Source organism: Pantherophis guttatus, chromosome 1 (assembly GCF_059756535.1).
Source record: "Pantherophis guttatus breed Tessera chromosome 1, ASM5975653v1, whole genome shotgun sequence".
Classification (NCBI taxonomy): domain Eukaryota; kingdom Metazoa; phylum Chordata; class Lepidosauria; order Squamata; family Colubridae; genus Pantherophis; species Pantherophis guttatus.
The window spans coordinates 46098342-46120722 of NC_142063.1; the positions used below are offsets into that span (position 1 = coordinate 46098342).

At 34.6% G+C, this 22381-nt stretch overlaps 2 protein-coding genes across 3 annotated transcripts; one reads left to right on the top strand and one right to left on the bottom strand.

The window, feature by feature from the left end:
* Nucleotides 1–769: 769 nt before the first annotated feature.
* Nucleotides 770–17155, bottom strand: CPSF2 (cleavage and polyadenylation specific factor 2). Of its 2 annotated transcripts, none has more exons than XM_034418351.3 (15): nucleotides 17053–17155; nucleotides 15431–15539; nucleotides 14129–14288; nucleotides 13920–14025; nucleotides 12977–13106; nucleotides 11172–11287; nucleotides 9822–10009; nucleotides 9288–9578; nucleotides 8521–8621; nucleotides 7457–7657; nucleotides 6811–6963; nucleotides 4177–4402; nucleotides 2240–2542; nucleotides 1462–1596; nucleotides 770–1364 (listed from the first exon to the last, which is right to left on the bottom strand). In XM_034418351.3, the coding sequence occupies exons 3-15, from the start codon at nucleotides 14204–14206 to the stop codon at nucleotides 1272–1274; spliced, it is 2121 nt and encodes a 706-aa protein (XP_034274242.1). In that variant the 5' UTR covers nucleotides 14207–14288; nucleotides 15431–15539; nucleotides 17053–17155; the 3' UTR covers nucleotides 770–1271. The 2 variants fall into 2 exon arrangements, with proteins under 2 accessions (XP_034274242.1, XP_034274241.1); XM_034418350.3 differs by having other exon boundaries at nucleotides 15354–15539.
* A 261-nt stretch (nucleotides 17156–17416) lies between these two features.
* On the top strand, nucleotides 17417–21691 carry NDUFB1 (NADH:ubiquinone oxidoreductase subunit B1). Its single transcript, XM_034418355.2, has 3 exons — nucleotides 17417–17539; nucleotides 18944–19088; nucleotides 21253–21691. Exons 2-3 carry the CDS (start codon nucleotides 18952–18954, stop codon nucleotides 21287–21289), a joined length of 174 nt encoding a protein of 57 aa, XP_034274246.1. The 5' UTR covers nucleotides 17417–17539; nucleotides 18944–18951; the 3' UTR covers nucleotides 21290–21691.
* The last annotated feature ends 690 nt before the right edge of the window (nucleotides 21692–22381 follow it).

A 22381-nucleotide genomic window follows, 5' to 3' on the forward strand; every position in this document is an offset into this window, starting at 1 on the left:
AATACTTTTGAAACATTGAATTCTATGACATGGATTCCAAGAACTACAGGAAGACAAAACTACATTAGTTGTAGTAGTAGGAGCCTGGTGGCGCAGCAGACTAATAGCCTGTTATTATCATCCAGCTGCCTGCAATTACTGCTAGTTCGAATCTCCCCAGGCTCAAGATTGACTCAGCCTTCCATCCTTTCTAAGGTAGGTAAATTGAGGACCCAATTTGTGGGAGCAATAAGCTGACTTTGTATAAATATACAAAAGTATGAAGGCTATTGCTTAACGCATTGTAAGCCGCCCTGAGTCTCCGGAGAAGGGCGGCATATAAATCAAATCAAAAAAAAAAAAAAAGTTGTTCAGTGAAGTCTCATTCTAACATTAGCAAAGGGTTTCTCAGACTTCCAAGCAAATATAAAAACCTTGTTGGATTTGTGATTATTCCCCCCTATATTGGAAGCTGCTGTTCTGCTAATGGAAGCAGCTATCTGTTAACATAGGTACCTTATAAAATATGTCATTTTAGTAAGTACCAGTATATATTTTGGAAACAGTAATAGCTGTATTTTAAAGTCATTGTACTAGCTTTTTGCTGTGGTAATAAGACCACTTTCATTATATACCTGTAGGAATTTTGTTCCATTAGGAACTTTTTGCCTTTTTTTCTGCTTCTTTTATATTGTTCTAAATAGAAAAATTATTAAGAAAAATCAGTTAAGGAATAGAGCTTTAGAGGATTGTGAGAGAGGAATTACTCTGAAGAAACATTCATTCTCAATGAATATTCACTTTGCTTTTATCAAAACAAAAATGTACAATTTGCTACAAAAATCAAAGGATGGACATAAACAATTTAGTTGCAAATCAGGGACATTTTTAACATATAATTCTTTTATATTTTTTAAACATAACCTTAATAGGTTACATTCATGCTAACTTAATTACCTTTACTTCCCACTGAAAATAATGGAAATGTTAATCATGCCAAATCCCATTGTTTTCAACAGAGACTAAATGCAAATTTGTCAAGATGAGATCTCAAAAAGTTCTGTAAAACGATCTATCTGCAAGTTGAAAAGCTACAACGTGAAAAGTTGTATTATTATGAAAAATATAACCAGCAAAATATACAGGATATTTATATAAAGTAAACTTTCTCGGACTGTATCAACATTGGGTCATCAACTAGAAAGGTTTAGTAATGGCTAATTATTCTTATGCATTCTGTAAAAGAATCTGATAAAAATAAAACAAGTCCATATATATATTTACACTTCTCCTTAGACAATAGCATACTGTTCATATAAAAGGTCTCTAATTTTATAGAAATCTTCACAGAGACAACCTTCCAATCCAATACGTCCAGTTTCAGTCTGTAACAAAAAACATACCCAGTTATTTACTTTTTTGAAAGATTTCCTACAATTGATACATTAAATGTACACACACATACATTCCCTATATACTTACCCTGCGAACAGCGACCAAGTTATTACACACTAGAACTCCTCCCACAAATTCAGCTTGAACTCCTTCTCGCAACAGAACTTGCTTAAAATCAGACAATCTTGGCTCATTCATGAAGACCGACTGATGTCCAGGAACCTTTTGTCAAGAGGATACAAGCCAAAATAAAATTTCAATATATTTCAAATACCTGAAGCATCCCACCGGTAAAGTTATTCTGGTTTTGTATCACAAAATTCATACACATTTGTACAAGGCCATATGTTTCATAGGGAAAAAAATGGCCTATATATTGTACATCATGGTAGAATTTATTAAAAGCCTCAATTCTGGTCAGGGCTATATAGCATAAGCAATTTCAAAATCTTTAACAAACATGCTCTTAGAAGTGGCATGGTAATTGATAAAGTCATTATTTATTAAATTTATTTGCTGCCCTTCTTGTATTGAAATAACTCATTTCATTTGATTCAGAGATCTGACACATTTGAGGCTTAGTGATTTCTTTTTTAAAAAAAGCTCAGCTTTCATTTAGAAAAGAAAAAAATCCTGACACAGAGAAAATGCTACTTTTTAGTATTTCATATGTACATGAAAGACAGTAGCTCTTCGTTTTTTTTTCCATTACACAAGGAACTGCTTTTATTTTGACGGTCACAGATCTACAATTAAAAAATAACCAACTAAGAACCTGGGTTCCTGTCATGAAATGTATTTCAATAATTTCTTTATATACAAGACCATGTTCCCAAAGCAATAAAAGTTCACTTTTAAATCTTACCTCATTGGGTGGTAAGGGCTCCAAAGTAGGAATAATTTCACTCTCCTCACAGATTTCTTTGTCATCATCACCAAAGAGACTTTTAATGGCCTTTTGCTGTGCCACAGCACTGGAATCTGAAGATGGTGCATCTACTTGCATTTCAGTGTCCTCACCGTCATCTCTCAGTTCCCCTTCTTCCAAAATTACCCCTGTGTCTACTTTTGATACTCGCATGTCCAGAACTCCATCTATCCATGCAAGTTCTGCATCTTTAGCTTTACAAAACTGAAGGGAACTGACTAGGGAGTCTTTTAACCTAACCTAAAACAGAATTTTAAAAAAACTGAAATAAACAAATGAGAAAGAATTTACATTCTCAGCAGCACTGCTTGCAATACATCAATAGCCAAAGAAGACAGTGTGAAAGACAATGAAATCACACTATCAAGACATTGTTTTTATTTTTGCCATTTATTGTTAAGGAGTGCAATGGTTTAGCAAATAACCATTCACTTACTGGAGCCAGAGAACCATTTATGTCCTGTAGCAGACCAAGCTTACTACATACTGCACTAAGCAATGATTTGGCAAATTATGTAATTTATTGAAAGAACACAATTGCCCGAGTCTTTATAGTTCAGAAAGCCAGAAATTACTCTATCAATCACAATTAATTCCTATAATACTCCAAGTTAAAACCAAAGGAATGATGCAATGACTCAGTGCAAGGCTAAACAATAGGAAGACCTTGTAGCGAATTATCTTGTTGGAGTTTCAAACAGGAAAGTATCAGCCTTGGGAAAGCAATAAAAAAGGAAATATTGCTAATTGTAAAATTAACCTTGCTATGGATGGACAAATGTTTATCACCTTATAAACCAACTAAAAAGTATTTATAAATAAATAAATAAATAAATAAATAAATAAATAAATAAATTAATTAATTAATTTATTTATTATAAACCTTTCTTTTATAATAAAATATATCCAAAATATATTCTTTAAATTATAGTAGACCACTGAAGTACATGATATAAATAACAATTGCTAATAAGTACAGTAAAAAATTCTATAATATTAATATAGCTAACATAGTAATACAGTTAAATGACATAAATATATGCAGCAAAAATCATACCTTACTATTGGAATATAAAAGCTCTACCAACCCATCACAATCATTTTTAAGGAAACACTTAAAAACAAACAAGCCTTTCAAGGTTCTTTTTAAAAGGAGCCAGTGAGGAGGTGTGACATTTCCTATCAGGCCAAAATATAGATATGGTACCATTCCCTCCTCTGCCCCCCTCCGCCCCCCAAATATCTTCCTGTGGCTAGTCACAAATGTTCGCGGATGGCCATATAACGAGGCTTCAAATGCAAATCTCAAAAGTAGGGCAGGCTGACAGAATGACTGCAGTACCACAAGAAATGAGCCCACAGATCCTTCAAAACTTAATACCAGAACTTTAAAATGCCCTAGAAATGCATCTTGAGGCAGCTCAACAATACAAATTCATGATCAGACTACTGGGCTTACTTTGCTTTCTCTTGCATACAAATCCTTTGAAGTAGGTTCTTTGTAACATGTAGGAGCATGTCCAAATCACTTTTTTAATCATTAAAACAGTGGCATATTGTTCCAGGCTTATATTTAGTATAGTAGTTCTGGAAGGTGTTGCTAGGTGCCTCAACATGCATATCCACCAGAGCCATAGGATACAGCTGAGAGCAACTATGTGCCTCCATGCACATAGAAATAGTCAGGAGCAAGCGCCAAAGCATATCTACAAGCCTGGAAAAAGATGTGGCTGCTTTAACAATTCAAAAAAGTGGTTTGTATATACTGTTGCATGTTCTAAAGTACATCTTGCAAGTGTTAGTCCTTTTATAAATACTTGGAAATGGCTGAATTGTGCTAAGTATATCTTGTCATACAAACATGCAAGTCTTACTTGATATATGTGAGTCTCACTGGTTGCATCTACGGTTTCATGCAGTTTGGGCATGTAAACTTTAATGTCTTTCCCTCCAAAAGCTCTACAAGATTCAGTGAGATCTTGACTGGCCTCAGGAGGTCCATGGACAATAATCAATTGCCGTGGCTTCATCTGATTAATAATTTTTTTAATGGAGTCTCCATCTGAGCGGCCTTCATAATCTATGTATGTAACTCGAGCTCTAAAAATAAGATAGAGAAAAAAAAATAGAGATGAAGAAAAACAAAATCTAATCTTTACTGGCTGAGCTGAATATAAACATGTCACGACGTAGCTGTCATTCAAGCATACTAAACTATAATCTTACATTTTCATTACTATAACGTCATTATGATTTGCAAATGTTTTAATAATAATGTAACCTTTAACTATTAAGCCAGATGGTGTTATTTAAGAACTGCAAAATGCTGAACGTTTTACATTTAATAACAAAAGGCTGCAGTTCCATTTTTTAAAATGCACATATTCTGCATTGTTAACAATGTTTTTTGCGAAGTGAAAACTTGTATCGTTAACTAATTAGAAATTTGAGGGTTGCAATCAAGATGAAGTGATCTACATATTTAAAAAAATATACTTAAGCCTGTAAAAATTAGTCATCAAGAAATAAAAGGTCAACTGTTTTTATAGATCAACACTACCTTAGAAACAGTGTAGAAACAGAAAATAATGTTTTTACAATGTAAGAAATTGAACTCTTCTGTATTAAATATTTTTATCAATTATTTAGTTATGAAGATCAGCAATTTAAGTATTGTGTATATTCATTAACTGTCATACAGAAGAGCTTCAAAAGGATCTTTTCAAAGTAGCAATGGAGGTTCAAGGTAGATATGTCATTAAAAAGGAATGTGACTCCCAATAACTGCATAGATGCATCCATTAAGTTTCCTTGGCAACAGCACAGAAGAGGTTTATCACTGCCACCTTCTGGAATTTTTGTTTTGTTTTTATCCAATCTATAGATGTAGAATTCCTGATACTTGCACTCATTATGTGATCATGTGCCTGCAATGTTCTCATGTTAATACAGCCTATTGGTTAGTATTAAAGCAAAGACATATTATTCTCTTGTACATTTTTAGACACACTTCAGTAGAAAATTATCAGCCAAACAAAACAGTAATTCTGTAGAAAGATTATTCTCAGTTGTTTGTCTCCCAACTGATGCCAACAGATTTCAAGTGTCTCATTACTACAATTTCATGCTTCTTTGAAAGTTTTGCAATATACTTTTATTAAACATCATCTGTACATCATTCTCCTTTGTTACACACGTTATAGACACACAAATATTGTCTTGATGTGTTCTTACTATAAACCAGCATACTTTTTACAATATTGGCAAATTTATTCATTTGTATTTGGGAGCAGGGATACTTTTAACATATTGTAAACTCTTCTTCTCTACATACAGATTGGCCCATTCTCATCTACTCTTAAAAATTTAATATCATGTTCCAATGTATCTTTATCTTAGCTGAAGGGGGAAATAGGGTTGCAAAAGTTTGAAAACCTGTTTTTAACTCCAGCAACGCAGATCACCTTTTACAACCCTCATTTTTGGTAGTTACTTTTATCCACTGGGCTTGTTCCTGTGATATTTTAAATTTACTGTACTCAGCATTAATTTATTTGCAATTAAACAAACTTATAAATCAAATGAAATAAATGAATTTCTCCCCTATTATCTAATCAATCTAATGCAAGACTCATTGCAATTTATTTGATCAATATATATGTTAGTATCTTTATTTTCCAATATTCTCCAAGACGCTTACTTCTAATGTTTTGTGTTCTGCTTTGTATTCTATACATTGTCAGCTAGAATTTTATTTTATATAATATCACATAGTCCATCTCACAGTATTTAGTCAGAAGAAAAAACTATTTTGAATCTGCTGAACAACTTTTTTTCTTCACAAATTGTGATTACGCAATGTCTCATTTAACAATTGTATCGCTCAACAATTAATTTTCCGGTCTCTATTGTGATCATAACCTCAAGCTAGATATAGGTTATAGAAAAATGAACAATAAATGCAGAAGTGAACATTTTCACAATATTAAAAACTAAGGATCATTTCGATACATCCATAAGGGATATGAGGCAGGCTCAAGTAGGGTGAAAGAGATTGCAATAGATTAATACACATCACACTCTATGCCCTTGATGGCGAACCTATGGCATGTGTGCCACAGGTGGCACGCGGAGCCATATCGGTAGGCACGCGAGCGTTGCCCTAGCTCAGCTCTGATACATGGGAAACAGTCTGTTTCCGGCCTCTGGAGGGCCTCGAGGGGGGGGGGGCGTTTTCGCCTTCCCCAGGTTCCTAGAAACTCTCTGGAGCCTGGGGAGAGCAAAAAAAATGGGCCTACCAGGCCCACCGGGCCATCACATGCAAAAAGCAGGATGAGTGCAGGGGGTCGCACGCACATGCGCGGGGGGATGGGACACATTGAATTATGGGTGAGACACACGCAGGTGCGACCCCCCACACTCCCCCCGCTTTTGGCACACAACGGCAAAAAGGTTAGCCATCACTGCTCTATGCTAATACCACCTTCAACAAATCTACATGTACTCACTTTATTTCCATTGATTCCATTGCTGAAATGCATTTAGTAGGAACATCTGATAAATCTTGATCCATAGGTTCTTCTCCATTTGTAAGGCCAGATTCTAATTTGTTCTTTTCTTCTTCTGTTGCCTGAAGTTCTGGAACGAGGAAATCCTCAGGTCTAAATACAGGAACATTATTAATTTTATATTCAGGCAGATTGTCAAGAAAACCTGTGGCACTTTTAGAAATGAAAGTATTATATATACTCTTCATTTACTATATATAACATAGATTAATAATATGTTACTAAAAGGTATTCATCCAAATGTGGGCATCTCAATACATCCAGAATTCTACCTGCAAAATGGCATTTCCCCTCAGAGCTGCTTGCTTCCTTTTCTCTAAATCTGCTTTAGACAGCTTCCCTGTCCTATGGCAGCAAAAAGAATTGTAAAAGAGCCAAATAATGTGTTCCATCAAAGGTGTTCATTATTTGGTGAATTATCAAGGTTCGATACATACATTTAAATGTAGCACGTTTTTTTCAGAGAATTATTTCATTTGAGATAAAAATGTATTTGAAAAAATGTGCATTCTACATGAAGACAGTAAGTCAGTATATACCAAAATGTAAGAATGTTAGAATAGGGATTCCCTCATCTCCCACTTACTTGATAATCTCTCCATATTCATCCCATTTAATTCTCTCCTCTGGAGCAGGAAACATAGGATAAGATTTTTTGGCTTGTTTGAAGAAGCTTCCTTTTCGATTCCCTTCACCTTTCATCATGAGATCATGTTTGGTCTTATGAACAGATGGTTGATCAATATCCTCTTCAGCATCACTCTCATCACTGGAATCTATATCTGCTCTAAAGCAGGAGTCCAGAATAATTATAAATATGAAGCAAATCAACAAAATATTTATATTCTGATTAATTCATTGGCACCTCAATTCTTTGCTATAAAGGTAAAATAAACTTGCAAAATATATTCTACATAGCTATTAATTTTGAAGCTAACAAACCACAAATTACTATATTTCTGCTAAGGGGGTATTTACGTTTAACTTGCAGATCATAAACCATATTTAAAGGTAAATTTCATTAAAGTCAAAGTAAAAGTAAAGCCTCCTTTAAGCTGAAATCAGTTCCTGATGACTTTTATGGAAGTATCTGTCCGGTTTCCTTGGCAATGTTATGGAAATTACCTTCATGCAGAATCTTTTTTTCAGCTTCCGAATCAAGTTCACAAATATGGAATTCCTAAGTGGTTCCCCTGTGAATTCTAACCAAGGCCAATCTGGTTTAGCTGTCTAAACCATCCAAGACTGTCCATGTGCTGCTCCCTTCTGGGGTAGTCAATAAAGCCATTTCAAATATGTTTTCAACTGGGCTATTTACATTGTAATTCAAATTGCTTTACTAGTGTAACGAAACTGGAATACTGGGAGTTCTAGTCCCGTCTTAGGCCACCGGTATATCTCGGATCAATTATTGTATCTCAGATCTAGGAAGGCAATTCTGAAAATATTCCAAGAAAGTTGCAAGGACTCGTCCAGGCAATTGCCAGGAGTTAACACTGACTTGGAAGTCAGAAAAGCACAAGCAAATCTTAAGTAATCCTGAAACAAGTATTCTAAACTGGATGTTTTGGAGGATCCATTAAGAATGTGCATTAATGAACAAGGGTCTATGTTAATGTATAGGAGTCTTGAAGGCAGATAAATACTCACTCTTTTGACTGTTCTAACTTTTTTGCTGCCTCCTTTTTGATTTTTTCTTTTTCCAGGTATTCCTCAAGTTCTTTTCCTTCAAGTTTTACACGTTTCCTGAGCTAAAGGAAAAGTATACATTAGTAACTCTTATATTCACCTACCTTACATGTTCAGATTTTACAATGAATCCTTAAGTAACGACGGTGGTAAACAACGGCAATATTCAATAGTACATATTGAATAAAAGTTCTATCTGCAATAAAGTATGCAATGACTTCTAAAATTATTTTGGCATTATTTTGCTTTGCACAAAACAGACCGCTTAACATCAATGGAAAATTTTTCAAGAAACTCAGGCATTTTTATATGCATGTGTGACTATTTTTCTACACTTTAAATCTCAAGCAAATACATATATATTATATAGCCACAGTTAGTATGAAATGCTTATGCCTCTTCACAGCTAACTGATCAGCAACTTTATCATTTTTGTTTTCTTCAAAGTGTGAACATGATTTATATAATTCACCAAAAACCCCTGCACAAAAGTTTGCATTGCATATGCACTGGCCCAAATGTGCATATTTCTTAAAATTAATTGTTCACTAACAAAATTCAAAATACTGTAATGCATGCATGGATTTAGGGGTGGCTATCTAGCAGTTCTTTTATTGCTTTGCTCTGCTTTGAGTCAAGGCAAACCCTTGCACAAGATCATTGTGTTGCTATTCTTACACTAGCTTAAAGATGCAATATTTTTATTAAAAAGTACTGCATTTGCTTACCTCTATGTCTATAACTTTTTCAGAAGCATTATCTATTAAAAACCGTGCTAGTGTTCCAGGAGTTGTTCTGTACGTCAAAATAATAGAGTTTTTGGGATCCTGACACCATTGTATAAAGAGATCCCTTGAAAATCCACAGTCCAGATCTGGCTGGCTAGCAAGAACAACTTTGGGACTAGGAACACGAGCCAAATCTGCAAGTCCATGACAAAGAGACAGATGACGAAACTGGAAAGGATTGTTTCTCTTATCTTCAAAGCACCTCATTAGCTTGTCACTCATCCATTCCACCTGTATATTGAGAGAGTAGTACAGGTCAGTTGCCCTTTTTAATACTAAGTGATAACAAATTTCCACCAACATTTTAGACAGTGATTTGGAAGGACAATTGGGTCGTTTTGCAAAGCATGCTTTATATGGTCCATACCTTATAATATCTAATATCTTATTAGATGTTATGTTACTTGATACATAAGGTTAAAATAACTGCTTTACAACAGTGAATTTCATTATAAATAACCTGACAAAACAAACCTGAGATTTTGAGAACTCCACAACGTTGTAGCTGACATTGTTTAAAAGTGCCAAGGAATACACGCCTAAACCAGCGTCTTTTGTCCTCCATATTTGATCAAGCAGTTGGGCAAGTTCCAAAACTCTCCCTGCAGTGTCCACAGCTATTAGGACATTTCCATCACCCCTCAATGTTTCCAAAATATTTGCTAGAAATAAAAAGACAACGAGTAAATTACAATATTGAAACCCTTATATATACAGAAGTTTCATGTTAATAATTAGAGGAAAAACCAAACAGCATTAAGAATAACTTCTAATCCACATGTGATCAGTAGCAATTTGATGCCTTAACATAAATGACCCAACTACAAAACCTTTTAAAATAATTTATGGAAAAAAATCATGCAACAGACAGTATCTAACTAAAAATCACTACCCATACAACACACGTCAACTAAATGATAACTGAGGTTACCATTTAGTACTTTAAAGGTAAAGGTTCCCCTCGCACATATGTGCTAGTCGTTCCTAACTCTAGGGGGCAGTGCTCATCTCCGTTTCAAAGCCAAAGAGCCAGCGCTGTCCGAAGACGTCTCATGTGGCTGGCATGACTAAACGCCAAAGGCGCAAAGGTGCACGGAACGCTGTTACCTTCCCACTAAAGGTGGTCCCTATTTTTCTACTTGCATTTTTTACATGCTTTCGAACTGCTAGGTTGGCAGAAGCTGGGACAAGTAACAGGAGCTCACCCCATTATGCAGCACTGAACCGCTGAACTGCCGACCTTCTGATCGACAAGCTCAGTGTCTTAGCAACTGAGCCACTGCATCCCTCTTTACCTCAAGCTAAATTACTAAAAAAACTCTTTTTATGGTTCTGGAGAAAGAGTCTTGTTTTATAGATTTCTGAAGCTTTAAGACAGAAAGCTACATGATTCCATACTTAATATTAAGGTTGTCAAAGAAAAGTTCTTAGCATACTTAAAATTTTATTTTAATGCCAAGAAAAGAATGGCTTTTCATAGCTAAAGTAATATTCAAGTGAGGAGAGGCACCTTTTCAAGTAACAACATCCCAAAAAACAAAAATATATTCTGAGTATCCATCGGAAATATATTTCCATTAAAATTAATTTATGATATAAAATCAGTCATGTTTCACTTAAAATATGCATATACAGAGTCCCCTTTTAAATTAAAACTGAAATTATTTCAATTTTCTAGGTCATTACTGATCTTATCCAAAGATCGTCCTGTACATTCATGAACATTATATAAACAAGAGGATGAAATCCTTGTCCAGAACAAAAACCATTCCATTCTGAATCCCACACTAAATTGTTATTTCATTTGTGTCACAAAACACATACTTAGCAGTTGCTCATCTCTTTGTTTCCGCCTTGGTTGTACATAAGTAGCATTGAACGAATCAGTGATGAGCAAAGAAGGTCTACTTAACATTTCCAAGGAACATCCATTTAAATGACTGAAAAAGAAGTGATATCAATTTCAGTGTATAATTACACAAATATGACAATTAAAACTTGCTGAAAATAAAAGATTCTCTAATTTTCAAAAACATAAGTTTTTTTAGAACACAATTTAATTGCAATCATAAATTTAACTGTATTTATAAATGTAAATACATTTATATACAAATGTACATGGTGCTATAAAAATTACAGATATAAAAAAGTCAATTTTTTCTGCTGCAATTTAAAAATAAATAGTGGAAGGAAATGGAAAAATAACAGGTAAAGTGGATTGGTGCAAGGAAATAGAGTTACTAAAAAGTCACTAGAAGGCTACGGTTCTTGTCGCTTTAGTTTGGTTGATGTATTATTTACCATATCCTGTGCTGCAAGTAAAAACTAATGGTATTCTATATGCTGCAAATATCTGAGCTCATGAGTATTTACTTAACAATGAGAATATAATGTAAAAAACAAAGCAAAGAAGGAAAAGCCTATAGAAGAACCAATTTATTTGGGGAAAAAATGTTTTAAAGTTCATTCTTAAAAAAGGAACAAACGTTATAAACAGATTTCAAAACATGTCATAATTAAGAATAATTTAAATTTAGCATTTTCTCCCATGTCAGATTTCAAATTAGTTTCACTTTTGTAACATTTGTCAATTCTCAAAATAAAGGTGTAATGACATCCTAAAGAAATGAATATAAAACAATGCATTATCCTATAAATAAAATCTGATCTACCACTGTTGACATTATAGACAGCTCTGTAGGTAAAATATGGAATCTACTTCTATAATTAAAGCAGAGACAACACTTCTATAATTAGAACATGGATGTCACTGTAACACATTTCTAAATTTATTGCCTTTTTAAAAATTAAAATTAAACATTAGGAAACTTATTTTCCCTCTCCCAATTAGATAGCATATTTTAAAAGGAGAGTTAAAGAAACCATCTTTAATTACTTAGAAGAGCTGTGCAGCACTTCTGTTTCAGAAGGAAAAACCACATATAAGAAACTTGATAAACCACGTTTCTTTTCATGTAATCATACTGGAAGTAAGGTTCACCACAATGCTAGGAAAACACTTCGATGATTTATGAATTTGTTGACAGGTCCTGCAGGAGAATCCTCATGTGAAGCATCTTTTCTCCTTCAGATCAGAATTTATTTTGAAACTGACAACTGAACAATGGCATTGCAGAATGTAGGAGGATATCTTTGATTGAGGAACATTATGCATTTCTTAATGCATTTTAAACATTGTCTAGTAATTTTAAAAACAGGAATTACTTCAGATTTCCTTACCCTCAAATTTAATTTCTGCATGTGCAAACCCTGGCACATATACAGGATTCTTAAGATTATGAAGTATGGAAGAATAAGTAAATAAGGGTCCTCTGTAGTACTGATTTCAACTCATTGATTTTTCCACTTGCAACTAAGACAAACCAGGTGTGCAAGTTCCAAAAATATCACAGCCTCAAACTAACATGGGAAGTTCTCCCCAGGCTATGCCAACTACTTTCACACTACTGCCAAGACAATTTTATTTGCATGTTCACTAAATCACCAGAAATACAATCTTGATTTTAAAAGACTATTTTCACTCACAAAACCATCCAGGACCGAGTGTCTTTAGACACCAGAAATGTTAAGAAGCTGTAATAGGAAAGTAGTAACATCTGTGTACATACATCTCCCTCTTGTGGTTGAAATCAACTGCATAAACAATTTCCTCTTCTCCATCTTTAACTATTTTCCATATTGTACCTCCTATCATGTGGCCTGCTGGTAGTGGAGTGATTGACAAACCATGCCCTTTACCTAAAGAAAAAACATAATTTTATATACACACTCTAATTACATAATAGATAATGCAACACCCCCTCCCACCACGACATAACTTGGCTTCAATTCTTCCTACTAATACAATGTATTAAAATATTATTTTTTCTAATTTATTTTTTTGCTAATGCAATTCATAACAACAGAACCTACTTCTAAAGAAAAATGGAAAGGAAAACCTTTCATACAAGTATTATGAAAATAATGAACAGGCTCATGGAACAACAATCTGTCTCCTGATATTAAGAAAATAAAATACAATTCTGCAATAAAATGTGGCCACATGGGGTACTTCTGATCAGGATTCTAGCAATTCTTCATTCCTTACTCCCGTATGTTTTCTCTTACCCATCACTGATTCACCCCCTGATGTCCAATGATTCTAAGGCCTCACACAGCCTTATATCAAGAGTTGTTATAGCTACTCCCTCTCCCATCTTGTTATTAGTTGATCTTCCATGCATTCACGGAACATGATTTTGGACTGCACCTCTTATGGCCTTTCCCCTTGATTTTTTTTTTATATATCTAAACATTTCAGGATTTTAGCATTTTTAGATTAAGTAGTGGTTTGGACTATGTAGTCACAAATCAATATCAAATCTGGGATCAGAGAAAAGGAAAGGATAAATTTTTTAAAAAAGGAATATTATGTACTTCAGTTAGCTTGACATCATGCAATTGTATAACCACTTGCTAAGTTTAAAACTGGAAGATTTAGATTTCAGAAAAAAGAAACAGAAATCCCAAACAACAGGACATAACACTGACTTTAAGAGTGTTCTTTTTCACCTTTCAAATTGACAATCTGAGAAAATTTTAGTTGTTGTATTTTATCAAAAGCTGCATCCACATCATCCAAAGTGAACAAGGTGAAATCTTCGGTATTATGGCGTGACTAGTCAAAAGAAAAGAAAAAGAAAATATTCTCAGTTAAAATTAACCGCATTGGGGAAAAGTTTAAAATCATACCTCTCAAAAAACTGAGACATGAGCTTTACCTGGTAGAGGTCATACATGAACATCTGACCCATTTTGTATACAGGAATAGTTGCATAAATAGCACAGTTCAACCCCATCTTTCCTACTGCATATGGGAGAGCACCCAAGTGCAGAGGATCAGGATGTGAAAGAAGTACTGCATCAACCTGGTGAACATGTCTACAAAACAAGAACAAGGGGATAAAACACTCAATTTCACTATTTAAAAAACACCTATTTCAATGACAGTATAGTGTATATCATTTGAGAACTGATACTTTTAATCTAAAATAAAATTTGTATCTATTTTTAAGGAGGAATTTCCAATGAAAAAAGCTCTTCTCAGAAAATGCTCCCTTCAATAGATGGGAAAATGCTTTCAATAGAAAGATGTTATCTTGGTAGTCTCTAATGTCCTGCTCTCCCAATATGCTTTAGAGAACAATATATTCAAACAAAAGGGAATATCAGCAAAATTGCATTAGCTGTCTATAACAGGATATTCAACTGCACTAAAAGCATTCGTGAATTGAAGAAATCAGTCAACATAGAAAAACACTTAGAAATCAAGCTTTTGCTTCCATGTTTCATTTAAAAGGACTACTGCAAAAAACTTCTAGTAGTAGTTGTAGTGATGAAATTGAATTTGGAGAACAATGTTCAAAACACTTATCTTTTAATAAATTTTGCTGATTCTGTCATCCAAGACTAAAGATTATGCAAAGAAATGCAAAGTCTACATGTATTACATTATTAGAGTATACATTCAAGAAACCAAAGCTAATGAAAATCTTCCTCTGTAGATCTACCCTTATCAAATACATGCAAAATCTCCACACTGGGAACTCTGATCAAATGGCATTGTTTCTGTATTTGAGAAGTACAATAAACTGTTCCATCATCGCAACATTTTTCTTGCATTTATAAGAAAATAAATGTAATTCCAACCTAAAAAGTAGCACAGACTATTCTTTGCAGATTGATTCTGCAATTGTTGTCCCTGTCTTCATGAACATTTTATGTTATTAAGTAAAGCAATTCAAAAGTCAATATAAAGTAGAACTATTCTACCTATGCTTAGCAAATATATAGTAAGAAAAAAAAATCTTGATACAAATAATTTTGTACCAAAACTTTAATAATTTAAACAAAAGTGCTTTATGTTATATAAATATGCTATAACAAAAAAGCATTGCAGTACATTTTTCAAGGTTCAGCACTTTAACTGAGTCAGATTCTACTTACTTCCTCAGGGAATCAATGATGTCCATAGAAAAATTCTCATCCCAGCCACAATCCAACAAAAAGCGAAACTCATCTACCTGAAGTAAGTAGCAGAGAGCGGATTCTTCCTGAACCCCTGAGAGGGTTGTTAGCTTGATAATTGATGTCATTTTTTTCTTCCCCAAATGTTCTCACTCAAAATAGTTACTATAAGAAATAAATTTTGTTTTAAAATCCTTTTTGTTAGTTTTCATATACAGCTGTGAATATTTAGAGATACTTAATATTATATTATTTCAGCATGTTTCATAGATATAAGGCCCTAATGATCAACACAAGCAAACTGAAAATTTCCCAAAATCAATGAATCAATCTATGATAATCAAGACTTCAATGTGATTGGTTTAATTATGAGGTTAGAGATAAAATCAAATGCTTTCTTTCTTAGAACAATTGTATCACTTTTTCTCAAGATGACAAACAGGGTTACCAGAAGGGCAAGGCACACACACACACACACACCTCAGAAAACAAAGAATCCAGTACTTACTGCCAGGTATTACAATAACCTGGTTGTAACTATAAAGTGTGATTCAACATATGAACAAGGCTCATTTATCAGGGTCTGCACTGCTCCATTTTGATATAGCCTGAGAACTAATTTTCAGTGTTTCAATATAACCCTACCCCAGGAGTGTCAAACTTGTGTCGTCACGTGACGTATTGTGACTTTTTCCCCCTTTGCTAAATTGGGTGTGGGTGTGGCCAGCTGTGACGCATCCAGGCTGCAAGTTTGACAGCCTTGCCCTACCTATTACTATATGTGTTTCTCTACTCTTATATAATTTTGTTAAACATATTTTTACTTAATTCTGACATTTATGGTAGCTATCTACATTTTTATTTATTAATAGCTATAACTGCTAACCTTATTAGATTTTTTAATCTCATCTTTATTTTTTTTAAGTACAGTAACTCAAGGTAGCAAATATACATAGTACTCCTTCCTCCTATTCCCTCTCCTCCCAACAACCATCCTATAAAGGTGGGTTGGGTCGAGTGTATGTGACTGGCCCAAAATCATCCATTATATTTTTGTACCAGAAGATAAAGTTCGTCCAAAGCATGTAGCTGATACTTTGGAGCTATCTCTAATTTTACAAAATCAAGTTGGCTTTCATCCATTGCAGTGGCATTAGAGAAGTCAGCCAAAGGTATGCAAAATAACCAACCAAAAGTTAAAAATGAAATTATATTGAAGCCATTCCATCCCAAGGAGTAAAAAATAAAGAAACTAACAAACTCATTCATTGAAACCCGGGTGGCTGGAGCAAAATTAAACTGAGGTTGTACACAAAGGAGAAACTACTCCATTTACTCAGGACAGGTACTGGTTTGACAGATACAGCCTTTTATTACAGGCACTCTTGTTGGTCTTTTGAGAGGAGGCCTAAATCTAAATCTAAAGATTTAGATCTCTAAATCCTGATAGGCAGGATTCACGGATCCTGCCCAACAGCCCGAAATTCTCGATGTCTTAAATTGCAGGGAAGTCTTCCTTTCACAAGTTCGAGTCCAGCTGTTGTACCCGTCGCCTTAATTCTTCTTGGGAAGGAAAGCGGGGAGTCATGAGCCGTGTTCATTGAGGACTGAGCCGCACTAGGGGAAATCCAAGTATCCCTTAAGCGGCTGCCCTCCGATACACTTACTTCGTTCTTACCTGTTTAGCACCCCTGGTTACCTCCGGGCACCCACATTTATTGGGAAAGGGAAAGGAGAAAAGAAAAACCCGCACGTGCCCATTCAGTCACCCCCAGCCCTGCCTCCGACTACCACCGCCGCCGCCATTTTGGGGTAAGAAACCGGCAAGTTCGTTGGAAGAGGTGGAGCCGCCGGGAGGAAAGAGAAATCTGGATTGTACTACCTACGCAGTTAAGGGGGGGGAAGCATCGTCAATGCTATCGTGAGGCATAAATATATCATCCACCTGAACTGAATTTCTAACCATGCTTTAAGGAAACAAAAAAAAAATACATTGACCCCCCCCCCAAGGGGATGCGTGAAGTAAAATAGCTTTATCCGCCCTTCCTTTCCTGCTCGTCTTAATGGTTCCTCCCGGATACCTAGCTTTCCGAAGCCTCAGCGGTAAACTGTGAGGTCGTTTTGGGTTTACTTGACCCTGGATGAGGCCTAGGTCGTCTGGACCGGTAAGATTAGTGTTGTGGTGAATGCAGGGGGAAGAGTCAGAGAGGGATTGATGAGGGGAGACTGGAGGCCACATTGGTTTGCCAATAGTGGACGTGTCATGTATGAAGCCATACACACTGCAAGATCTGGGGCTTCTATCACATTATTTTTTCAACCACTAATTCAGACTGGATGCATGTGTAGCTTAGTATCATCTATGCCCAAATAAGATGCATTCCTGGGTTGGTTGCTCAGGGCGTACAATCATATTCTGGGCAAAATACATTGGGGAAGGGGACTTCTTCCTAGTATAAGTTTCTCCCGTGAGAAAGGAGTTAGACATCTTGCTTTCATCTGGAGCAGACTGGGAATTAAATACCCATTTCAGAATGCAATACAACTCTGCAATAGAAAAGGAATTCCAGTAATAAATCAGATATATTGCCCTGTCCTGGCCAATGTCACACTTTCAAGCAAAGCATTAGACTGCAAGCCATCCTTTTTAAAAAAAAAAACTTTCTAAGAATACATGTGGAGCCTGTAGATTCTTAGAAATAAAGCTGATTGATTAGATTTATATACCCACCCATCACAAATCCCCTCTCCATATAACTACAATTCTGGATGAATACAGTTAAAACATAATACCAAAACACTGAATAAAACTGATGGCAAGTGGCCTTTTGTTTTTGTAGCTCCCAGATTTTTTAGAAGTTTTTTTTTAATTGGATGAGGCAAGTTGTTAAGTGAAATGTTTGCAGTTCTGTTTGAAGGGCAGGTTGGCAATTCTTTTTAATGCCACAACAAAGTGTGGTTGTTGTTATTACGGTATCATCATCATCACCATCTGTTTTGGACTTTTCATTAATCTGTATTATACTATAGTAAATGACAGTAAATTTACAAAATGGAATATAGTAAACAACATCAAAATATTTATGTATTTGGGATTACAAAGTTTTGGGATTTGTGCACAGGATTTGCACATTTCAATTACATTAATTTTTTATCAAGTGCAATTCCTTTGACTTGTTCCACTATTACAAGGAAGTATGTATGGGGCAAGCCTGGCAAATGATGGATACATTTGATACAAACTTGGCTCCTTGTGTATTTGTATCATATGTAAGGGGAAAGCTTGCATTGTGACATCCCCATACATGTTTCATCATTTTACAAATGCCAGCATTTGTGGATACTTCTATACCACCATCTATGCTACAGGCAAAATTTTAAGTTAAAATAAAATATTGTCCACATAAAATATTATGTTTCCTCCATAATTTACATCAATCCAATAGGACTTGTTTCACAATAACAGTGAACATGCAGCCAAATAGTTCTCATGTTTTATTATAAGCAATGATGTTCATGTGGAAATATGTTGTTACTTGTAATCCTTTCTTTGTCCTTTTTCTTCATAGTAACTACCATGAATATTATTCACTTGGTACGAGATCACTGGCCCATTGCATTGTGTCCAATAGGATTCTTGGTGGGGTGGTACTTTGACAAGAGGAATGATGAGAAACTGGCAATGTTCAGAAACAAGAGCAAATTATATCAAAGGTTAATTATTTTAATTGATTTTTTACAAGCACCTTATTCTTTCTGGATGATGAAATTGCTTCTGAAAAGTATACTTGAGAAAAGTATTGGTAAATATAGCTGCTACTGCATTTTTATTGATGCGTGTAAAAGATCACAATTATTAAATTCTTCCTTTAAAGAATTTATATTGTAATATGTTATGTATAGTATTGCTCCAAATATGGTTTGAAGCTATACATATCGGTAATACCAAATATGGTTATTGTGTTCCTAGACATACCTGAGTAATATTTATCCTTACTGATTTATACCAAGGCAGATGAAAAAGTTCATAATAGAAATAGCAGTTACATACATAATATATAATTAAAAGAATAAAAAATAGTACTAAATTAAAATACATGTAGAAAGATGATTGGTGGGAAAAACTTATTTCCAACCTTTACAAAGAAGTTTGTTATCAATAGTTGCAGTAAGACACCCTTGGAATTCGGTAAAGTAGTATTTCTGAGCACGGATACCACGATTATGAAAATGAATCTCTGCATCATGGCTTTATTTCTAAGCCTAATAATAGTACACTGCTCAAAAAAATAAAGGGAACACAAGCAGAAGACATCCGAGATCTGAATGAATGAAATAGCTTTATTAAATACTTCGTTTGTTACATACAGTAGTTTTGTGTTCCCTTTAGTTGTTTGAGCAGTGTATAAATAACTGTATGTAAAGAACAAAGTATTTAATAAGGCTATTTCATTCATTCAGATCTCGGATGTCTTCTGCTTGTGTTCCCTTTATTTTTTTGAGCGGTATATTTACCCTCATCCTAAAAGTTTAGAACCAAGAACAAGATTCTGAAAATGTCATATTCCTATATAGTATCTTTCTTTGTTATATTTTGTTATTTTATGTTACTTTAGTTCCAAAAATATGCCTCTCTCATTCCCTTTGTTTTACTCATGGCTATCTTGGGCTTTAGAAAATGACAAATTTACTGTACCTCATTTTCTTCTTGTTCTTCTATACTTGACTTTCCTTCCTTTCTTTTTCATTGTTACTAATTTTTGTTGAGTACCTATATTTCAATAACTATTGTGAATATCTGTGTTTAATAGACTTATTTCACCTCTTGATTACTGTGCTAAAGCTTATTAGGATGTTCCCTTTGCCATTGCTTCCGTAACTTCCTTTGCTTGTATTATCCTATTGACTTTAAATTTATCTGTAAAGAAAGATTTGCCTTGTTATTTTTTCACCAATTCTAGAATTTAAAATAAAGTGTCACCGCCTCTTACCCTATTTGCAAATGCTGCAGATTTCCTTAACAGTTTCAACTTTTATATCAGATTGTTTAGTGCTTTAAACGTTTTTCTTCCTCTTACCCTTCAATCCTTGCTTAGCCTTGGAATATGTTTACAGAACATCCCTCAGTTAGTAAAAATAATAGGTGACTTAACTTGTTCTCTCTGTTACACAGTTGAGAGAATCAGCTGCCCCAATTATATCAGCAGTAGCATCTTGGATACATTGCAATCCATCTTTTTGGTGGCTATCTAAATGCTATTCCTATTGCTATAATTTGGGGGAAATGTGAGGCAGCTGAAAGCAAAGCTCTGTACATTGAATGGAGGAAGACTTAGTTTTCCCTATCCATTTATATCCTCATTTTGTTTCACATATGTGCAGCTGTGGATGGAAGGGGGTGAAATAAGTTTTGCAGCAGGAAAATTCAAAACAGTCATTTTTTGGATGTATACATCCATTTTTCTGGATGTAGACAACATGGGGAACTCAGGCTAGAAACTGAGAGACTGAGTTCTAGTCCTGTCTTTAGGCATGAAAACTGGCTGGGTGTCTTTGGGCCAATCACTGTCTCAGCTCAACCCACCTCTAAGATTTTTGTTGTGGAAAATAGGAGGAAGAGGGTGTGTTGGATATATTTTCTGCCTTAAAAAAATAATAAAAGTGGGATTAAAAAAATAAATACCAAATGGGAGAAACTATTCACAAACATTTGCAAGAAGCAGCTAATTATGCATATAATTGTATTTAGAGAATACCTGTCCACTCTATCTTTGCTTTCCATCTTTAAAGCTAATTATTTAAGCCTATTTTAAAATGTATAATGTTCCAATCTGTCATACTTTATTTTTAAAATTGTAATATTTTTTTTTTTTTATAGGGAATTAAAACCTGGTGAAGATGTCATATGGAAATAATGCATCAAATGAGAGTTGATTTCCCTACAGTTTGAATAAGTGATTGTTCCATAATGAAAATAGAATCTATTTGTTCAAAAAACCTTTGTTCAGCATAGGATTACTAAAAAAGTATGTAGTCCCAACTACATGATGTCATTCAAACATACAATTTGAAGTAAGGGTGATATAGTATTAAGAAGGCTGGTACAGTGTGTTCCTGAGAAACTGTTAGTCTCTCTGAGTTTGAACCTTTCAGTCAGCTTCAGAGGATATAGTTACACCCTGTAAACTATAGGATTGTAGTTGGTAGGGATCAGATACAATTATGTATATTTTCTCCATAAATTCTTCTGGAATTTCTTCCTTGACAATTGATCTTTTTGTGCATTTAAATAAAAGTACCCTGAAATAGATTTAAAACACGTATTATTATTATTTTTACAAAATATTATTGATACTACCTTTAGGGGGGTGTTATATTTTATGGTGACTGTAATATTTAGTTCTTTAAAATATTTGGTGTCTGTTACTTACATACTATATTGAATATGTGCTTATAGAAAACTTAGCATGCTAGGCTTTGGCACATTATAAATCCAACCAATTATAATTACTGAAATCAGCTAAACAAATCACAGTTTACGTGTGTTTTGGATGTCAGACAAACTGACATCTATTACTCCATTCATTGTCACAGTTGATTTGGCTGGCTAGGCAGATGTCCTTTTCTTCGAAAAGTAGTCTGTTCATTTGCCTCTAAACTGTTCTTTTAAAGTCCTCCAAAGGTGCACTCATCACACTATAACTGAGCACCACCTCACAAAAAGATTATTTTGATCTTTAAATCTAGGGCTACTATATCTTAGCTGCCAAAGTTCTGGCGACCGTTAAACTGAAAGAGAATAATAGAAAACTACATTTGGCAACCCAGATTTGGTAGCCCTGCACATCAAAACGGAAAAACCGGTAGTATAAAATCGCAGTGATAGCAAACCATTGCGACCAATTGTTGATGGTTCCAACAATCAAACAACGGAACAGCTTGCCTTCAGAAGTTGTGGGTGCTTCATCAATGGAGGCTTTCAAGAAGAGACCGGACAGCCACTTGTC